This window comes from Thunnus thynnus, chromosome 20 (genome assembly GCF_963924715.1).
Source record: "Thunnus thynnus chromosome 20, fThuThy2.1, whole genome shotgun sequence".
In the NCBI taxonomy this organism is placed as follows: domain Eukaryota; kingdom Metazoa; phylum Chordata; class Actinopteri; order Scombriformes; family Scombridae; genus Thunnus; species Thunnus thynnus.
In genome coordinates, this window is record NC_089536.1 from 3,418,388 (window position 1) to 3,439,240 (window position 20,853).

At 35.5% G+C, this 20,853-nt stretch overlaps 2 protein-coding genes across 3 annotated transcripts; both read left to right on the forward strand.

Annotated features, from left to right (window-relative positions):
* The first annotated feature begins 106 nt into the window (after positions 1-106).
* Positions 107-6,194, forward strand: LOC137172189 (stonustoxin subunit beta-like). The gene is made up of 4 exons (XM_067576484.1): positions 107-363; positions 578-678; positions 2,055-3,527; positions 3,972-6,194. Exons 2-4 carry the CDS (start codon positions 588-590, stop codon positions 4,520-4,522), a joined length of 2,115 nt encoding a protein of 704 aa, XP_067432585.1. The 5' UTR covers positions 107-363; positions 578-587; the 3' UTR covers positions 4,523-6,194.
* Positions 6,195-10,743: 4,549 nt separating this feature from the next.
* Positions 10,744-20,249, forward strand: LOC137172191 (stonustoxin subunit beta-like). Of its 2 annotated transcripts, XM_067576485.1 has the most exons (4): positions 12,552-12,769; positions 12,994-13,094; positions 15,902-17,371; positions 18,360-20,249. In XM_067576485.1, the coding sequence occupies exons 2-4, from the start codon at positions 13,004-13,006 to the stop codon at positions 18,908-18,910; spliced, it is 2,112 nt and encodes a 703-aa protein (XP_067432586.1). In that variant the 5' UTR covers positions 12,552-12,769; positions 12,994-13,003; the 3' UTR covers positions 18,911-20,249. The 2 variants fall into 2 exon arrangements, with proteins under 2 accessions (XP_067432587.1, XP_067432586.1); XM_067576486.1 differs by lacking the exons at positions 12,552-12,769; positions 12,994-13,094 and adding an exon at positions 10,744-10,788.
* Positions 20,250-20,853: the final 604 nt, after the last annotated feature.

Sequence of the window (20,853 nt, forward strand, 5' to 3'; positions counted from 1 at the left end):
AAACAACAGTTGTAAAAATGATGTTGTGATTGGGCTAAATTCTTGCAATGTCATTTATTTAAAAACTTCCTGATTATTTTTGACTGATATCAGACATTTGATCACTTATAAAGGAGTATCTTGTTCAGTTTTGTGTGAAGAGCTGCACATATCTTTCTTCAGACTTTTCTGATCTGTATGTGAGATAACAGGACAAACTGCAACATAATTAAAATAAGATTGCAGTCATATCAGGAGGCGTGTCAGGGGGAGGAATCAGTAGGAGAGAGAACAGGATAAAAGTAACTTCACAGTATCACAGACAGTCAGACTGGAAGCTCCAGTTAGAAGTCAAGAAGACTCTGATCTACACAACTACACCAGGTAAGGACAAACAGGGTGGAAATATTTCTTTCTTTATATTTTCACTTGGAAATATTTCCAAGACTGATAAGCTGTCTGCTGGTCTCTTTCTTGTTTTTGCCCTCTCTGTCTATGTCACGCTGGAGAGTTGTCTACCTGTATGACACTAACTTCAGATAATTTAATCAAATATTGAAGGTTGTGTGTGTTTGCTTTGATCTATGTTCACCAACAGGTTCGAAAACATGTCTTCAGATACCATAGAAGTAGCTGCACTGGGTCGACCCTTCACCATAGGGATGCTCTATGATGCTCGGCAGGATACACTAATCCCAGGTAAAACTTGATGTAGAAAACATTGGAATAATAGAATTACTTACTCTGCCTGTCTGAGATTTGCTGACAAGAATTTCAAATGATCTTACGGGACAGAAAAGCTAAATTTATTAAGCCTCCTGTTGTCCTCGGGTCAATTTTGATTATGTGTTGTCATCAAAAAAATTGAAATGGTTTCAAAACAGTATCCTGATTAAGAAATTATGAATTATTTTAACTATAGTTGAGATCAGAGGAAAATATGTTGATGGATTATGGCAGACTGGTATATGTAAAAGTTTAGTCAGGATACTGTTTTAAAACCATTTAAATTTTTTTGATGACAGCATATAATGACACCTGTTGTCCTCCCAAGTCAAAATTGACACAATGACAACAGGAGGGTTAACCAGACTAAAGGTTTGATTTCAGTGCTGCCCAGTAGAAAAGGAATGGATTCCCATCTCCCCCAAAATTCAAGGCACAGTAAATTCCTTTCCTTTTTCAAATGATTGGACACGACAGAAAAAATAGATGTTTTTACTCTCCAAAGGTAACAGTTTGGAGCCACAGTAACATAAATGTCCCAACAGCTCTGATGAAGCTCAGGACTCAGGCATGCTAACATTTGAAGTTCACATTCGAGCAGACAGACAAACTGATTAATCTATTTGTTACACTTGTGCTCTTGTATTTTTGGACATCAGCCTCCACAGTCTTTAAATGTCAAGTATCTTGCTACATATTTCACACCTTATCAGCATGAAGAGAAAACAAAAGCTTGATCTTAACTTTTTAGATTTGAATTGAGGTTGTTGAAATTTCAGTATATTTTTTGAAATTGTGAACCCTAACAAGTGTGCTCAAAAATTGAGTTTTTGAAAGTTGAAAATTTCAGGAGAATTCAAACCAGATAGATGATTTTCAAAGTGAAATATTTTAGTATGATGAATTCACAGGAAAAACTCGACAAAGTCATGCACACAACAAGCTCACAAACACATAAAAGTTTGACTCACTTAAATGACTGCAGCGGTGTCTCAGTCTCAGTAAAACACAGTGCGTTTACTTTGAAAATCCTCGGGGTGCAGCTATGTCACTGTCAAGCTTGTGGGTGCAACTTCCAGGTAACAACAAAAAAATCAATGCAAAATTGATAAAGAAAATTTCCACACACAATCCAATCACCCATTTTAATTCCTAATTTCCCTTTATAAACACATAGAAAAAAATCAGATAACAGGTCATTTTTTTGTTTTCCGGTTTTTATTATCAGAACAAAAAGTGTAAAACATTTCAAATCCTCTTTCTTGAAAGTTCCACAATAGCTCTACATGTGGCTGAATGTTTACAAAATGTGTTTTGATGCTTTAATACATGATGTTTAATTTCTGTAGGTTTCACCTTGTGGGATACGACAACTCTACAAGAGAACACAGTTGAAACCTCTCAGCGTAGCAGTGATTTTCACATTATGACATCTGACTCCATAGAATCCAAGTCTCATCTGCTGTCCGTTGATGCTTCCCTGAAGGCCAGTTTCCTGAGTGGATTGATTGAAGTTGGAGGATCTGCCAAATACCTGAACGATCAGAAGAAATTCAAGAATCAGAGCAGAGTGACACTTCAGTACAAAGCTACCACCAACTTCAAACGGTTGTCATTGACTCCTCATGATACCAAGAACACGCAACAAACAGATGTTATTGCGAAGAGCTCGGCAACACATGTAGTCACAGGCATCCTTTATGGAGCAAATGCTTTCTTTGTATTTGACAGTGAGAAGTTAGATGCTAGCAGCATTCAGGACATCCAGGCCGGCATGAAAGCTGTGATAACGAAGATTCCATCATTGGATATTGGGGGGAAAGTTGACATTAAGCTCAGTGATAAAGAAAAAGACCTGACAAACAAATTCTCCTGCAAATTCTACGGGGACTTCATTCTTGAAAGCAACCCTGCAACATTTGAAGATGCAGTGAAGACCTATGTAGAGCTTCCAAAACTACTGGGAGAAAAGGGAGAACATGCTGCTCCACTGAAGGTCTGGCTGATGCCGTTGAAGAAGTTGGATTCCAAAGATGCTGAGCTGATGAGTGGGATCAGTGTTGGACTAGTGAGGAAAGCTGAAGATGCTCTAGAAGGTATTAGGGAGATAGAAATGAGATGCAATGATTCCTTGGAAGACAAAGTGTCAGAGGATTTTCCAGAGATTCATGAAACTCTGAGCAGATTCCAAAAACTGTGTAATGATTACACATCTGTGCTCCGACAGGCCATGAAGAAGACATTTCCCTCCATCCGTGAAGGCAAAGAAGATGAGAGCTCATTAAGAAAACTCTTTGAAGAAAGAGACATGTCACCATTCAGTCAGGACAAACTAAGCAAGTGGATGGATCACAAGGAGAGAGAAATCACGGTCATGAGATCCTGTGTAGACATGATGGAGGGAACAAACACAAAGATCGTCAAAAATCCGTCAGAGTTGGATAGAGAGGTTTTTGATTCAGAAGTAAAGAATGCTCTGTGCTTTGTTTTCACCTCTGTGGAAAGTACTGACCCCTGCTTTGATGCGATGGCTGACTACTTGGATTCACTTGAATTAAAATGTACCAATGCAGAACACTGGTATTTCGCAGAGGAAGTGTTGACCAAAATGAGAGAAAAAGCCAAAGCTTTCCATGACCTTGCCAAACCTCTCAAGGACAGCAGCAGTGTCCGTTTCCTTGTAACAGCCACAGCAAATGAGAAATACAAAGGAGCAACCATCTACCATTACAAGGAGGGCAAACTGGTCACTGATGATTTTTCAAAGCCTGACGTCCCTCCTGATGTGACGACTATCACAGACAAAAGTGCTTTAATGTGGTGTAAGTCATTTTTCATGCATTTATTTTTAATTTCGGATATCAAATATTTTATATTTATTTATATAAAATACTGTTGTGTTCCATTTAAGATATTTTCATAATTATCTATGCTGTAGCTACAGCCATACATTTTCCCATATATGAAGTGGTGAAAACAGAAGTAAACCACATATTTATATGTACATACTAGTGTTCAAAAGTTGGGAATCACTCAGAAGTTTAAATGTTTTCAATAGATACTGATGCTTTTTATTCAACAAGGTGACATTAAATTGATTTGAATATATAGCCAACACATTGCTAATGTTGCAAATAGCTATTATACTATAACCATAATGGAGGACAAGGTATTAACATCATTATTATGAGTGCATGCTTTTCTAAACTGCAGTGAACGGTGATGACGATGACTTATAACAGATTGTGTTTTAATCTCTCCATCAGATGCCTGTGATCTCTCCCTGGACCCAAACACAGTAAACTACAACCTTATTCTTTCTGATAACAACATGAAGGTGACACTTGGAACAAAGCAGGGATATCCTGATCACCCAGAGAGGTTTGAGAGTATCCGTCAGGTGTTGTGCAGAGAGGGCCTGAGTGGGCGCCATTACTGGGAGGTAGAGTGGAGCTGTGGTTATAATGACGACCATGCTGTAGGTGTCATATACAAACAAATTGACAGGAAAGGACACAATTCCCAGTGTTACTTAGGACGTAATGATGACTCATGGTGTTTTGGTGTAAATTCTATCAAACCAGAGCTCTTTGCGGAACACATTGATGAGTGGTGGTCTCACCCTGTTCCCTGTAGTGGCTGCAAACGAGTTGGAGTGTATCTGGACTGGCCTGCTGGCACTCTGTCCTTCTACAATGTCTCCTCTAGCACACTGAGTCACCTCCACACCTTCAACGCTCGGTTCAAAGGGCCTGTTTATCCAGGCTGCTACATTATGAGCGAATCCGGCTCTGTGTTCTTTTGCCCAGTTGAGTAAGAACAGTGACAAAGTGATGAAATGAGTGTTGATCTGTCTTTAAACTGATAACAACCAGTGGTGGAGTATAATTAAATACATTTAGGCAAGTGCTTTGTACTTGTACTTGTATTTTCTTTGTACTTCTACTCCACTATTTTTCAGAGAGAGATATTATACTTTTTACTCCCCCACATTTAGTTACATCTATTGAATAGTCACTAGCTACTTTTTACTTTCTTCTATATGTAAAATGTGATCAGTTTATAAAATATGCATTGCTATTGAAAAGACTAATCAACAGTAACTCAAGTGTCTCTTCTTTAATTCAGAAATCGCTCTTTTTTTGTTCTCTGTAACTGAGGACATTAGTGGTGAATGGTCACAAAGTTTTGTCTGTGGAAAGGTCCGCAGTTATTAAGTAACATGACTTTTTTTTGCTGTTACCTTATTAAAACTTAACATTAACTACAGCAATTATTCAAGCCATCTAGGCTTGAATATTTGCATTTAAACCTTTTTTTAATCTTGAAGTCATCTGATAATACTATAATGGTGTGTGAATATTCTTTATGTTTCCAAGTTGACCTTTTCTTTGTCTGTGTAGTAGCTGCATGGTATATAACATTAGGTCACCACAATGGCTTCTACAGAATATACTATATAATCTGATTATGTTTTAGAGAAACATGCATGTGGTTTAACTGTCTTCTAATTCTTCAAATTTTATTAATGTAAAACTTACGTGAGGACAAGTATGAGGATATTGCTACATTACACAATTATTAGCTCATGCAAAGCATTTACTTAGGTATCTGCTAATATATAATAGTGATTAAGATAGAACATTAGGTAAATGAAGTGCCTGTAGCTTAACATTAGAATTGTTCATTTATCTTTATATAATTTTACATATATGCTTGTAAAGTTGGGGAAGAGGAAGGAAAGGAGGAGGGAGGTGGGGTTTTTTCAAACTACGTAGTTCTGTAACACCACTCACTCACTGAGGACATTAGTGGTGAACGGTGATAAAATTGGGTTAGGTAACATGACTTTTTTGCTTTTAAAACTTAACATTAGCATCTTAATTTAGGCCTGAATAATTTGCTTTTAAATCTTTTTAAATCTTGAAGTCATCTGATAATACTATAATAGTGTGTGAATATTCTTTGTTTCCAAGTTAACCTTTTCTTTGTCTGTGTAGTGCATGATATATAACATTATGTCAACACAATGGCTTCTACAGAATATACCGTATAATCTGATTATGTTGTAGAGAAACATGCTGCATGCTGCTACTGTCTTCTAATTCTTTTGTTTTGTGAGGACAAGTATGAGGATATTGTATATTTGCTACATTATACATTCATAAGCTCATGCAAAGCACTTACTTGGGTATCTGCTAATAAATAATAGTGATTAAGGTAGAACATTGGGTGGCTAAAGTGCCTGTAGCTTAACATTAGGATTGTTCATTTATCTTTATCTAAATTTATGCTTGTGAAGTTGGGGAAGAGGAAGGAAAGGAGGAGGGAGGTATTTTTTTCTTTATTTTCCAACATGGTAGGCCAATAAGTAACTCAAGTGTCTCTTCTTTAATTAAGAAATTGTTCTTCTTTTTGCTGAATTTCAGAATGTTAATGCAACTCTGTAACATCACTCACTCATTAAAGAAATTAGTGGTGAATGGTGACAAAGTTTTGCTTTTTGTTTTTTTAAGGTTCAGTTGTTGCTATTTTGTTTTTCATGCACAAAAAAATTAAAAAAGGAATAAGATTAAAAAAAATACATACATTTAAATGATCACTAAATAATCAACAATTATTGACAAAGTGATGATTCCACACTGTAAAAAAACAGTTATTTCACAGAAATTTACTGTATTATTTTACTGGTTTTTTTTGTTTTTTCTACATTAAGTGCAAATGCCATAAAAACACAGTAAATTATTTTTATTAAAAATATTCACCATAAAATAAAGGCTGTAATCTGTAAATTAATATAATAGAATATTATAGTTTTTTAACAGGATTTTTCAATTACTTAGTGGTCTTGAATATTACATTACATTGAATTCTATGTAAAAATACAAATAATACACATCCTATTACTGAATGTAAAATTAAGGCAAATTGCTGTTTTTTTACTTTAAATTTCATGTAAAAAAAAAGTTTTAAAAAAGTAAAAAAAACACTTACCATCAAATAACAGTAAAAAAAAAACCTTTAGTTATTCTACAAAAATCTTTTTTAAAATACAGATATTTACTGTAGACATTATCTGCATTTTCACAGTCCAACTGTTGTAAAATAAAAATAAAAAAATATTAAATATTGCTAGAATGGTAAATAAATGTATAAATGTGCACAAAAAAATGAAAAACATGAGAAATACCTTAAAATTACCTAATTTAAATAATGGCTTGTTTTATACAGTATTCTTTTGTAAATTCATAGAATTATCCAATTCATCCTTAAGACCGCTCCATCAAAGCACAAATTTCTGGATGTTAAACACAAAAAAAAAAAAAATGTAAAATTATATTCAAATTATCCTCCTTTAACACCCATTAATGGTATCTTGAGAGCTTTAGGCTTTAATTGTATGTGATTATCTCATCTATTTACAGTAAATTCATGGTAAAAAAAAAAAAATATTGGTTTGATACTGTACAAAAAATAGGATCATGCTTGCAAAAACATAATTTTAATAATCATTACCTTATATAAACATTATCTGAAAGTAATTACAAGCAACCATCCGATAGATCTACAGACTTCTCCAATTGATGTATGAGATTTACTGTATATAAATAGTATTTGACAGTAATTACAAGCAACTATCCAATATATCCATCTGACACTCTTCTTCAGAGGGATATTTTTGTAGCTCCTACAATTTGTTTTGTGCATTGCATTGTGGGAGAATATTATCCATCAATAGCACACACAAAAATAAATCAAAAGTCAATTTTGTCACTTTTCCATTATGAACACGCTAAACATTTAAACCTGCTGTATACTGGATGAGTGATCCAACTGTGATAAATGACGAATGAGCAGAATATGCTGAATGAAACTTAATGACTCTTTTTTACTACTTTAGGGGAGATGTCAATCAAAGACAGTCTATACAGGCCCACACACTGCTAAGTGGAGGGGCCTTTAAACTGGGAGAAACAAAATAATTAAAACATTATTCAAAGGAAAGTAATTTTATGTGTCTTAAAACATTAATTTGAAAAAATAATGCCGCACCAGCTTGAAGTTGCCCTATTGCACGGGCCCTATCTAGATCAGTCAAACATGGCATGCCGATTCTTGGAGCAGACACCTACTGACCACTGTAGCAGGGCCCATACTCACAGGTGGGGGTACCAGAAGCAAGAGTCAATAGCAACAACAAAATAATTCCTCACAAATGTGGCACCATTTAAAAGGGAAATAAACAAGCTTTCCAACGGTATAAAATTCATTGCCAAGAAGCATTGTTACAACAAAGAAATAATCTACCAAACACAAATTTCCATACTTTTTGTGGTAAGTTTACATAGGAAACACGGGTAAATCATGTGATATGTTGCCTGTTTTTGATGAGAACATAAATCTGTTGTCACAATAGAACAATACTATAAATTTGAATTTCACTTATTGGTAAAATGACACAGCCTGAACCACTCCATGGCTAAAATGAGCACTTCTTTGTTTAGAGACAATATGTATATGCTAAATGTCTTTCAAGAAGCAGCAACATAACATAACATAACATAACATAACATAACATAACATAACATAACATAACATAACATAACATAACATAACATAACATAACATAACATAACATAACATAACATTTTATCTTAAAATGCTTAAATATCACTTTCTAATCTTATTTCATATTTATTTTATTTATGTCACTATTATAGAACTTACAATGAGTTAAATACACTTGAAATGAAGAGGATGACATGAGCAGTAAAAAAACAAAAGCAACATTTGAGGGAAAATAATACTTGCATACTTGCATTACAGGCTTATTATGACACACAACACTTCCTAATACTAGTAAAATATAGCTCAAAATGAGTTTTTCCAGTTAATTTATTGAAAGGCTTAAATATCACATCTTATTTCAAGAAATCTTAACAAGTGAATTTTCATTTGTTCCATTGGCAGATTTTTTTTTTTTTTTTTACTTACTATGAGCAAAAAACACCTTGTATTAATTTTTTTAACCTATTTTTGAAGCGGCATTTTTTCCAGTGTTCCTGACCCATCTGACTTCTTTTTAGCCATGTCAGCTTCTCTCACATTTGCAAGTACAAGGTGAATGAGATGTAAAATCATCTTTTGGCAAAGTATAATTATGTCTAAATCTTCCATTGTTATTATTAGTGTACATAACCACTGTCGAGGCAAATACTTCCTTATCTCTTTCTCAACAGCCCGGAGGTGTGGTTGAGACTGATCTGTATGTGGTTATACTCAAACAGACATGACAGCATATCAGCATGAACAGATGATGTTTGTTCTTCTTTCACATGGGAAAATACTGTTCAGACACACAAGCATGGTTTCTATAACGTTCACTAAGCATTTTAATCTTTCACAAGTTCACACAAGCCTTTGTACATATTCATATAATAATTTCCCTCACACCACATATGGAAATCTGTTTCTAAAAAGATTGTAACATTTTGTTATCCTGTTGTTTTGATGACACTTTCTCCACATCCTTTGACAAGATCAAGGTTTGACACTCCCACAAAAAGACATATGAACGCCGTTTTGGTAGAAATTGAAACAAATTTATTGTCATTTTTAGTTCAGGCAAAAGTTCACAGAGGTTATGTTCAAACCTTTCAAATTTACTTCAACCACAAAAAATAATTGGAAAGAAAAAAAAAGCAGAATTAACAGATGAACCCTAAACCAGTGCCCCTCCTTGAAAACAAAGTTAGTCCTTTTGATTTGGCACAAATGGTGCGTGGTCAAACTTCATAAACTAAAATTTCAAACAAACAATAATTTAATGACCTAAGTCTCCTCCTTGTTGCCATTCACTACAAAGGGCTTTGGTGCGGAAAAACATCAGCACACTCATCCTTAATCCATATATTACACCTTATTTTAGGACATATCATATCTGGATCACATTGTCACTTCAAACCAAGTGCTATGGGATGCAGAATGAGATGTGCTGAGTCATCTGCATGTCACAGAGAAAGGCAGATCCAACCAAAAAGCCTCATCATGCTAACCAGTCATTTCAGGACAATCTGAAAATTAACAGAAAGAGCTTGAAGCACACTCTAATATCTGATTTTGGTGCTCATTGATGGATATAGGATAAAATAAGATTAGATTATCTTTATTGTTCCCGAAAGGGGAAATAAGTCTTGGGCCTTGAGAGTATGCAGAACTGCTTACATCAGTCATGACAAACACCTCACAACATCTAAACAACAGCCATCAGACAAACATCTAGTGCAAAAGAACAGATCAAACAAAGATAGAAAGGTAAAGGATGTACTAAATAAATTAATAAAATACATAAACATACACAAAAATGAGCAGCAGATAGATGTTATATATGTACCTGTCAGAAATTGCTCACATCATGGTGACAATGAGACATAAAAATTGGTAAGAAATACAATGAAGTACAATGATTGGGCCAAAGTCTTGCAATATCATTTATTTAAAAACTAAACTCCTGATTATTTTTGACTGATATCAGACATTTGATCACGCATAAAGGATTACATACATAAGGAGTATCTTATTTAGTTTTGTGTGAAGGGCTGCACATATCTCTCTTCAGACTTCTCTGATCTGTATGTGAGATAACAGGACAAACTGCAACACAATTAAAGGATAAAACTAACTTCACAGTATCACAGACCATCAGACTGGAAGCTCCAGTTAGAAGTCAAGAAGACTGATCTACACAACTACACCAGGTAAGGACAAACAGGGTGGAAACATTTCTTTATTTATATTTTAACTTGGAAATATTTCTAAGATCGATAAGCTGTCTGCTGGTCTCTTTCTTGTTTTTGCCCTCTCTGTCTGTGTCATGGAGGAGAGTTGTCTACCTGTGTGACACTAACTTCAGATAATTGAATCAAATATTGAAGGTTGTGTGTGTTTGCTTTGATCTATGTTGTGTCATGTTCACCAACAGGTTCGAAAACATGTCTGAAGAATTCTTGAAAGTAGCTGCGCTGGGTCGACTCTTCACCTTAGGGATGCTCTATGATGCTCGGCAGGATAAACTGATCCCAGGTAAAACTTGATGTGGACAACAATGGAGTAATAGAATTACTTACTCTGTCTGTCTGAGATCTGTTGACAAGAATTTCAAATGATCTTATGGAACAGAAAAGCTAAATTCATTAAATATTAATTTATTAATGGATTCCCATCCTCCTGCAAGAATTCATGTCACAGTAAATTCATTTCCTTTTTCACTTGTTTGAAAAGGTTTATTTTTTTAAATTACAGATTTAGTTCTCTTGAAAATCGTTTCGTTCAGTCATGGAGGAACAGGTAAAATCAGCGAGGTGTAAATTGCTGAACGTATGGAACCTGATCACTGTAATCTCAAAAATATTATGTATGTTGAGAATATTTGTTTATTATTGTTCAAAAATTGTTTAATCATATAATAAGAAATTATCATACACAAGACTGTGCGCAGCGGCGCTCTCCAAGGTGCTCATCCTGCTGCAGGCAGCAGCTAGGAGCTGTTCATAGTAGTGGAAGCCAATACCTTCTTTAGTTGAATCAATGTTTTCACCTGTTTCCTTGAGCATATATATACCCTCTGTTAGTGTGTTCTGGTTGCTAAATCTTCAAGACTGCTTTCATTAGTGAGTAACTGCCTGTCACAGAAGTTCTATCTAAATTCTGTTTGTTATATTCTGCGCCGCAGTTTGACGCCAGTACTTCATTAGATAGCTTTGTGTTTTTTGTTTTACCAGGTGAATAAATCACATGAAGTGGCTCTTCAGTGTTCTGCCTCTCTTTGCACTTGGGTAACTCTGATAACAGTGAATGCCTGGGTAGGCAATTTAACATAACATTTTTAAAATGTTAAGTAATTTAAAATGTCCAAATAAATGCAATATTTGGACTTATTTTTTCAATCAAAACATTCAGTTTGCTTACCAGGCTACAGATGAAGCAGCTCTTCTGCCAGCTGATCCCTCTGCACCCATGCTGCTGCTGGTGTATTTGGGTTCATTGGCATCGGCATATGCAGTTCAGCATCACGCCTTCTAAAGTCCTGTACTGTGTCCTCATTTATTTCAAAGAGACAACCATGATGTATTGGGAGGTTATACAACACACAACATGCCACAAAGAATGCCCCTACCTTCTGAGGGCTGTATTGTAATGTTCCAGCTGACTTATCCAAACATCTGAAGCGCATTTTCAGCACTCTAAACGTTCTTTATATCACACTTCGTGTTTTCGTGTGTTTGCTGGGTCTTGACAGACACACTCAACCTGACGGGTCTGTTTAAATACCTCCGTGTATTGCCACAATTGGCCAAATAATTAGACAATTTCATTTGTCATTACTGCGATTTGCTAATTCTGATAAATATTATGACTAACCATTATGTCATGTATTTTTAAAAATATGATAATGTACACAATAATAATCTTTCACATTGTAGTCATTTTATTTGTAATCTTTTGCATGTTTGTATGCTGCTGCGTGTCCGTGTGTGTGTAACAAGCAGGATGTGTGTTGTGCATCCGCCTGTGAAGGCGCATATTACTATCCTGATAATGTGACCTTAAAATAACAGTGAAATACTGTGCCATTGACTTCAGACCAGGTTTTTGTTGATCAATCATTCAATCGCTTTCTGCTGCCTCAAGATAGCAATGTGCCAACTATGCGCCTGACCACACTTCATTTTAAGATCAACATGGGTCCAAGTACATTTACTATTTAAAGAACGTGGGCGCTGGACAGGAAAATGACAACTGCGTTGGTCTTAAAATCCTGAGGACACTTCCGTCAAGCTTGGCACACTGTGCGCTTGGTGTAAGAGAGGGCCCATGGTATGTGAGATAACAGGAATAACTGCCACAAAATTAAAATCAGATTGCAGTCATATCAGGAGGCGTGTCAGGGGAGGAATCAGTAGGAGAGAGAACAGGATAAAACTAACTTCACAGTATGACAGACTGTCAGACTGGAAGCTCCAGTCAGAGGTCAAGAAGACTCTGATCTACACAACTACACCAGGTAAGGACAAACAGGGTGAAAATATTTCTTTCTTTATATTTTAATTTGGAAATATTTCCAAGACCAATAAGCTGTCTGCTGGTCTCTTTCTTGTTTTTTCCCTCTCTGTCTATGTCAAGGTGGAGAGTTGTCTACCTGTATGACACTAACTTCAGTTAATTGAATCAAATATTGAAGGTTGTGTGTGTTTGCTTTGATCTATGTTGTGTCATGTTCCCCAACAGGTTTGACAACATGTCTGAAGAATTCTTGAAAGTAGCTGCACTGGGTCGACCCTTCACCTTGGGGATGCTCTATGATGCTCGGCAGGATGAACTAATCCCTGGTAAAACTTGATGTAGACAACACTGGAGTAATAGAATTACTTACTCTGCCTGTCTGAGATCTGCTGACAAGAATTTCAAATGATCTCGCAGGACAGAAAAGATTAAATTTATGAATCAGACTAAAGATTTGATTTCAATGTTTCCCATAAGAAAAGGAATGCTTAACCCCAAAAATTCAAGGCACAGTAAATTCCTTTTCTTTTTCAAATGCTTGGACAAGACAGAAAAAAATGGATGTTTTTACTCTCCAAAGTATCTCTCTTGCTACATCATACACACTTTATCAGCATGGGGAGAAAACAAAAACTTGATCCTAACTTTTTAGATTTGAATTGAATTGATCGTGTTCCATGTCTATTTTTGCTGAGTACCGCGCACGTCACGTGGAGAAAATAGACAAGACCTCGAATCTCTAGATGACGCGACGCAGCAGCAGGGCTGTGTGGCTGCTCTAACCTGATAACATGGGCGCCAAAATGAAAAGCAAGAGGTTCCGCGACGCATACGCACTGCTCATGCAGACTGTGTGTCCGAGGCGTGACAAGTGAAAAAATAAGTTGTTGAAAATTCTAAATTTCAGGGGAATTCAAACCCCATAAATTAAGACACATGGTTTTCACTATTTTTCACAAATTTCACTATTAAATTTTAATTATTTTTTTTAATTAATTTCTTGTAAGATTCAAATTTGTATGGCCACTCTTTGCTTCCATACAAATGCACCATTTCCATGATCATTTAACATTAAAATTGGGCTTCCATAGGAATGCTCACCTAATGCACATTACCTACACGTTATCATGCATTTATTTTATTTTAACATTTATTATGAAAATCTATTAAATATCTATTTAAAATCAGAAACCAATTCAGGCTACAAGTCCTGTTTTATGCACATACAGGACATATTCACTGAAGTAAATATACATAATGTACAATATGTGTGTGTGTATGTATGAGCATATTAAAGGGAAGAGACAGATCGAGAGCAAGGGAACACATACACTGTGTATTTTGGCCGTCTGAAAAAAGAAATGTCCCAACCAAAGTTCAACCAAAGTTATGCTCTTGTTCTGTGTACCTAAATTAATTTTTACTTACTTACTTACCTTCTTATTTACCTGTAGTTTGAGAGATGCTGCCCATCAACAACAGACTCCTTCATCTCATGACCAGAGAAGGAAGGAAGAAAGAAAAAGAAATAATAATAATGATAATAATAATAATGATAATAATAATAATAATAATAATAATAATAATAATAATAATAATAATAATAGCTACAGTGCTCACTGAGGGCTGTAGCAGCCAATAATGTAATAATTACCATTAATGTAATAACTGTCAATAACACAATAATATTTCCATTCTTAATGTAATAAAAGTCCATAATGTAACTTACCAATAATGTAATAAAATTTCTAAACCAATAACACAACAACATTTTGTGCATAAGGTAATAAGACATTACATTATTGGCAGGGTATTGCATTATATATTTAGTGTAAGAGGATATGCAAAGAGGATATACAAATGTGCATGAAGCTCACCTAAATAAACTGCACTGCACTAAATCACTAATTACCTTTCAACATGTGTATGATACAAGTTATTATATTATTGGTTTAGAAATTTTATTACATCATGGGTAAGTTATTACATTATTGACTCTTATTACATTAAGAATGGAAATATTATTATATTATTGACAGTTATTACATTAACGGTAGTTATTATGTTATTGGCTGCTACAAGGGCATCTCTGGCCTTCAAAGACAAAGAGGTGCCAGGGTGGATCTGGGGCAGGTCAGGGCAGAATTTAGGATGCATTCAATTATTTATTTTTTTATTATTTTATTTTTACTGACATCAGGAGAAGGATGATGTTGTATAATAATAATAATTATTATTATTATTATTGTTATTGTTATTGTTATTATTATTATTATTATTATTATTATTATTATTATTATTATTATTATTATTATTATTATTATTATTATTAACATTACTATACATGTTTATAGAATGATGATTATAATGTTGTTTACTGTGGATATTTTTTGTTATAAAGGACTATCCATTATTAGATAGATAATTAGGATGAAAAAGATGATGATACTATTATTATTATTATTATCATTATTATTATTATTATTATTACTCTTCTTCTTCTTCTTATTATTTTTATTATTATAAAATGTGATAGTAATTATTATTGCTATTATTGATATTAATATTAATTTTGATATCACTTTAAGTAGTAAGAAAAATTTGCCCACTCTATACACCTACATGTTCTCTTTTGTTTCTATTCTCATTCTCTTTTTTAATTTTTAATTTTTTAATTTACCATTATTATTATTATTATTTATTTATTTATTTTTATTAACTTGTTTGCATACTCATTTATCCATCTTTTGTTATTATTATTTATGTTTTATTTTATCCAACCATATCTGAATGATGGGACCACTTCGATCTGGGCCCTGGTGACTGGGGGGTCTGGACTGGTTTGGGACAGCTTGGAGTCAGAGGAACTGGTCCCCTCCAAATAAAAAGCTGCTCCTCAAACCTAGTTGAACAGACTCCTCTGTAGAGCTGGGGACTGCCAATCCAGGAAAAAAGAACATTGTTTGTATGTTTGGAGTTACATAACTGAAGTCTGGAGTATACTTGCTGTTTCAGTCTCCCACATTTCAACTCCTCCTTCTTGAAAGTTAGCTTGAAAATAGCTCCACATGTGGCTGAACATTAACAGAATATTTTTCTGCTTTAACACATGGTTGATGTTTAATATCTGCAGGTTTCACCTTGTGGGATAAAACAACTCTACAAGAGAACACAACTGAAACCTCTAATCCCAGCAGTGAGTTTCAGATTACGGCATGTGACTCCATTGAATCCAAATCTACTCTGCTGGACGTTGATGCTTCCCTGAAGGCCAGTTTCCTGGGTAGGCTGATTGAAGTTGGAGGATCTGCCAAATACCTGAACGATCAAAAGAAATTCAAGAATCAGAGCAGAGTGACGTTTCAGTACAAAGCTACCACCAACTTCAAGCAGTTGTCGTTGACTCTTGGAACCATGGACACACAACAAACAGATGTTATTGAGAAGGGCCTTGCAACACATGTAGTCACTGGCATCCTTTATGGAGCAAATGCTTTCTTTGTATTTGACAGTGAGAAGTTAGATGCTAGCAGCGTTCAGAACATCCAGGGCAGCATGGAAGCTGTGATAAAGAAGATTCCATCATTTGATATTGATGGGCATGTTGACATCAAGCTTACTGAAGAAGAAAAAGACCTGACAAACAAATTCTCCTGCAAATTCTACGGGGACCTCCTTCTTGAAAGCAACCCTGCAACATTTGTAGATGCAGTGAAGACCTATGTAGAGCTTCCAAAGCTACTGGGAGAGAAGGGAGAACATGCTGCTCCACTGAAGGTCTGGCTGATGCCGTTGAAGAATTTGGATTCCAAAGCTGCTGAGCTGATGAGTGATATCAGTGTTGGACTAGTGAGGAAAGCTGAAGATGCTCTAGAAGGTGTTAGGGAGATAAAAATGAGATGCAACGATTCCTTGGAAGACAAAGTGTCAGAGGATTTTCCGGAGATTCGCAAAACGCTGAGCACTTTCCAAAAACTATGTAATAATTTCACATCTGCGCTCCAACAGACCATGAAGAAGACATTTCCCTCCATCCGTGAAGGCGAAGAAGATGAGAGCTCATTAAAAAAACTCTTTGAAGACAGAGACAAGTCACCATTCAGTCAGGACAAACTAAGCAAGTGGATGGATCATAAGGAGAGAGAAATCACTGTCATTAGGTCCTGTGTAGACATGATGGAGGGAACAAACACAAAGATCGTCAAAAATCAGTCAGAGCTGGATAGAGAGGTTTTTGATCCAGATGTAAAGAATACTCTGTGCTTTGTTTTCACCTCTGTGGAAAGTGTTGATCCCTGCCTTGATGCGATGGCCGACTACTTGGATTCACCTGAAATAAGAAGTACCAATGAAGAACACTGGTACTTCTCAGATGAAGTGTTAATGAGAATGAGAGAAAAAGCCAAAGCTTTCCATGATCTTGCCGAATCTCTCAAGGAAAGCAGCAGTGTCTGTTTCCTTGTAACAGCTACAGCAAATGAGAAATACAAAGGAGCAACCATCTACCATTACAAGGAGGGCAAACTGGTCACTGATGATTTTTCAAAGCCTGACGTCCCTCCTGATGTGGAAACCATCACAGACAAAAGTGCTTTAATCTGGTGTAAGTCATTTTTCATGCATTTATTTTTACATTCGGGGGGGCAGTTTCCCATATATGATATTCTGTACCCTGAGTGCGTGGCTCTACACAAAGTGACAGATAGCTAAACAGGTGTACTAGGCATTGAAAGGTTTAAATGATGACTCAGACGTGGAAGTAAAGTTGGGGTCTGTTTACTTGTATATCTGCGTGAAAATGCTTTCTTACAATGCTTTTCCAGAAACTCTGTGAAACTGAAAATAAATACACAAGAAAATGTTCTGAATGTAAGTAAAAAGAGTGTAGAAATGTAAATACTTGCTTAATACTACACAATTAAAGCAATATTTGCACTACATGTTGCCAAAAAAGGGATTTAGGTAATTATTTATAAATCTCCCCGAATATGAAATAAAACAACAATATATGCATCAGTCCTTATCCATAAAGATAAAACATGTAACATAAACTTACAAACAAAGCTTCTCCAAGGTTCAACACAGGTGAATGCAAAGGATTAAACAGAGAGAGTTCCTTGCTGCACAAAATTTCAATCAAAATGGCCGGTCTGAGACTACGACCCTACCCATGTGATCACAAATAACCCATAGAGAACAAGTACAATCAGCTGACAGTAATCTTCAAAGCAACCACTAGGAGATGCTAAAATGCTGTTTATCTACATGTAACAAAACATATGAAGTAGTGTAAACCACATATTTGTATGTACACACTAGCATTCAAAAGTTGGGATCACTCAGAAGTTTAAAAGTTTTCAATAGATATTGATGCTTTTTATTCAACAGGGTGACATTAAATTGATTTGAATATATAGGCAACACACTGCTAATGCCCTCAATACTATAACCTTAGTGAAATATCAGCATTAAAAAATGGGCGGACAAGGTGTGAATATCATTATTTTAATAGTGCATGTTTTTGAAAACTGCAGTGGATGATGGGTGATGATGATGACGAGGAATGGATTGTGTTTTGTTCTCTCCATCAGATGCCTGTGATCTCTCCCTGGACCCGAACACAGTAAACTACGACCTTATTCTTTCTGATAACGACAAGAAGGTGACACATGGAGCAAGGCAGGAATATCCTGATCACCCAGGAAGGTTTGATATTTGCCCTCAGGTGTTGTGCAGAGAGGGGCTAACTGGGCGCCATTACTGGGAGATAGAGTGGAGTGATGGTTATAATGAAGATAAAGCTGTAGGTGTCACATACAAACAAATTGACAGGAAAGGAGACAGTATCCTGTGTTATTTAGGAGGTAGTGATAACTCATGGTGTTTTGGTGGAAATACTATGAAACCAGAGCTCTTTGCGGGGCACTGTGATCAGTGGTGGCGTGGCTCCATTCCCTGTACTGGCTGCAAACGAGTTGGAGTGTATCTGGACTGGCCTGCTGGCACTCTGTCCTTCTACAATGTCTCCTCTAGCACACTGAGTCACATCAAGACCTTTAATGCTCGATTCAACAAGCCTGTTTATCCAGGCTGCTACATTTATAGCCAATCCGGCTCTGTGTTCTTTTGCCCAGTTGAGTAAGAACAGTGACAAAGTGAGGAAATGAGTGTTGATCTGTCTTTAAACTGATAACAACCAGTGGTGGAGTGTAATTAAGTACATTTAAGCAAGTGCTTTGTACTTGCACTTGTATTTTCTTTGTACTTCTGCTCCACTATTTTTCAGAGAGAGATATTATACTTTTTACTCCCCCACATTTATTTACATCTGCATCTACAGTTGGGTTAGGTAACATGACTTTTTTTGTTGCTTTTACCTTATTAAAAGTTAACATTAGCATTGTAATTTATCTGATAATACTATGATGGTGTGTGAATATTCTTTATGTTTCCAAGTTGACCTTTTCTTTGTCTGTGTAGTAGCTGCATGGTATATAACATTATGTCACCACAATGGGTTCTACAGAATATACTGTGTTATCTGATTATGTTTTAGAGAAACATGCTGCAGGCTACATGTGGTTTAACTGTCTTCTAATTCTTCTAATTTTGTCAATATAAAACTTTTGTGACAACAAGTATGAGGATACTGAATATTTGCTACATTACACAATTAGCTCATGCAAAGCACTTACTTGGGTATCTGCTAATACATAATAGTGAGTAAGGTAGAACATTGGGTGGCTGAAGTGCCTGTAGCTTAACATCAGAATTGTCCATTTATCTTTATCTAAATTTACAAGAGGTTTCATTTATGCTTGTGAAGTTGGGGAAGAGGAAGGAAAGGAGGAGGGAGGTGTTTTTTTCTTTATTTTCAAACATGTTAGGACAATAAGTAACTCAAGTGTCTCTTCTTTAATTTAGAAATTGCTCTTCCTTTTGTTGAATTTCAGAATGTTAAGGCAACTCTCTAACACCACTCACTCATTAAGGACATTAGTGGTGAATGGTGACAACGTTTAGTCTTTGTTTTTTAAGATTCAGATGTTGCGGTTTTGTTTTTCATGCACAAAAAAATTAATTTATTAATTATTTATTAATTAATTATTTTAAAAAAAAATATACATTTAAATGATCCATATTGCCAAAAATATCAACAATTATTGACAAAGTGATGATTTCAGTTTTATGTTGTGATCTTTTTCTTCTTCTAACACAAGTATAATGAACCACTCAGGAAACTTCTGGTGGTCTTTGTTTTTCTGGTTGTGGCTCTGGACATTCTGCTCTGAGTCCAACCAAGAGTCCATTTAATCACTGTGGTGTTCTGAGGAGACAGTCACAACATTGTCTTTAACATGTTAGATGTTGAGAATGTTGCTGATGTTTATAGAGCTGAAGTTCTCCTGGATCGTGATTTCTGTAACACCTGTTGGACATCTCTCTACTTGAGTAGAATATTCAATAAATTTGAGTCCTGAGTTGAACACTGTGTGCAGGTTGGTTATTTCCTGTTTTTAGATAATCCAGTTTGTAATAAAACTTGAATAAAACATATTAAAAAAAGCAGAGCTCTAACATTTATTTTGTATGCGGACTGGTTCACTGGCTGTCTGTCCTACAGAGTCTCCTCTAACACACTGACAAACCTTCCACATCTAATTCACTGAGCCTGTAGATGAGAGCAATGATGGAGATTTGTTAGATCCTTGATCTGTTGATCTGGATATGTGTTTACATTTAAAGCTTAGAGAGCAACATGTTTTAGCTTGAATATACCCCCCTTTCATAAATGGAAAAGTCAGAGGGACCAGGATCAATTGTGGTGTAATAAAACCAGTTTGTGTAGGATTTGAGTTTTTTTCTTCAATGTCAGATTCCTGTTGGGCATGTTTGCTCTCGTCTTGAGTATAAAAACTCAAGAAAGTGGAGACCTGAGTTTACTAGGTATTACACAGGACAGGTGAGGTTAAAACACTTAACTCTGAAGTCAGGCTGGTAGGAACAGATCCACCATTAAAGAACATCAAGACAGCCAGGCACTGCAGATGATCTGAGAAACAACAAACACGCAAATAGAGATGA

Coding starts and splice junctions, on each gene's coding strand:
- LOC137172191 (XM_067576485.1), top strand. CDS start 13,004: ATGTCTGAAGAATTCTTGAAAGTAGCTGCACTGGGTCGACCCTTCACC. Junction 13,095..15,901: donor GCAGGATGAACTAATCCCTG/GTAAAACTTGAT, acceptor TAATATCTGCAG/GTTTCACCTTGTGGGATAAA. Junction 17,372..18,359: donor CAAAAGTGCTTTAATCTGGT/GTAAGTCATTTT, acceptor TCTCTCCATCAG/ATGCCTGTGATCTCTCCCTG.
- LOC137172189 (XM_067576484.1), top strand. CDS start 588: ATGTCTTCAGATACCATAGAAGTAGCTGCACTGGGTCGACCCTTCACC. Junction 679..2,054: donor GCAGGATACACTAATCCCAG/GTAAAACTTGAT, acceptor TAATTTCTGTAG/GTTTCACCTTGTGGGATACG. Junction 3,528..3,971: donor CAAAAGTGCTTTAATGTGGT/GTAAGTCATTTT, acceptor TCTCTCCATCAG/ATGCCTGTGATCTCTCCCTG.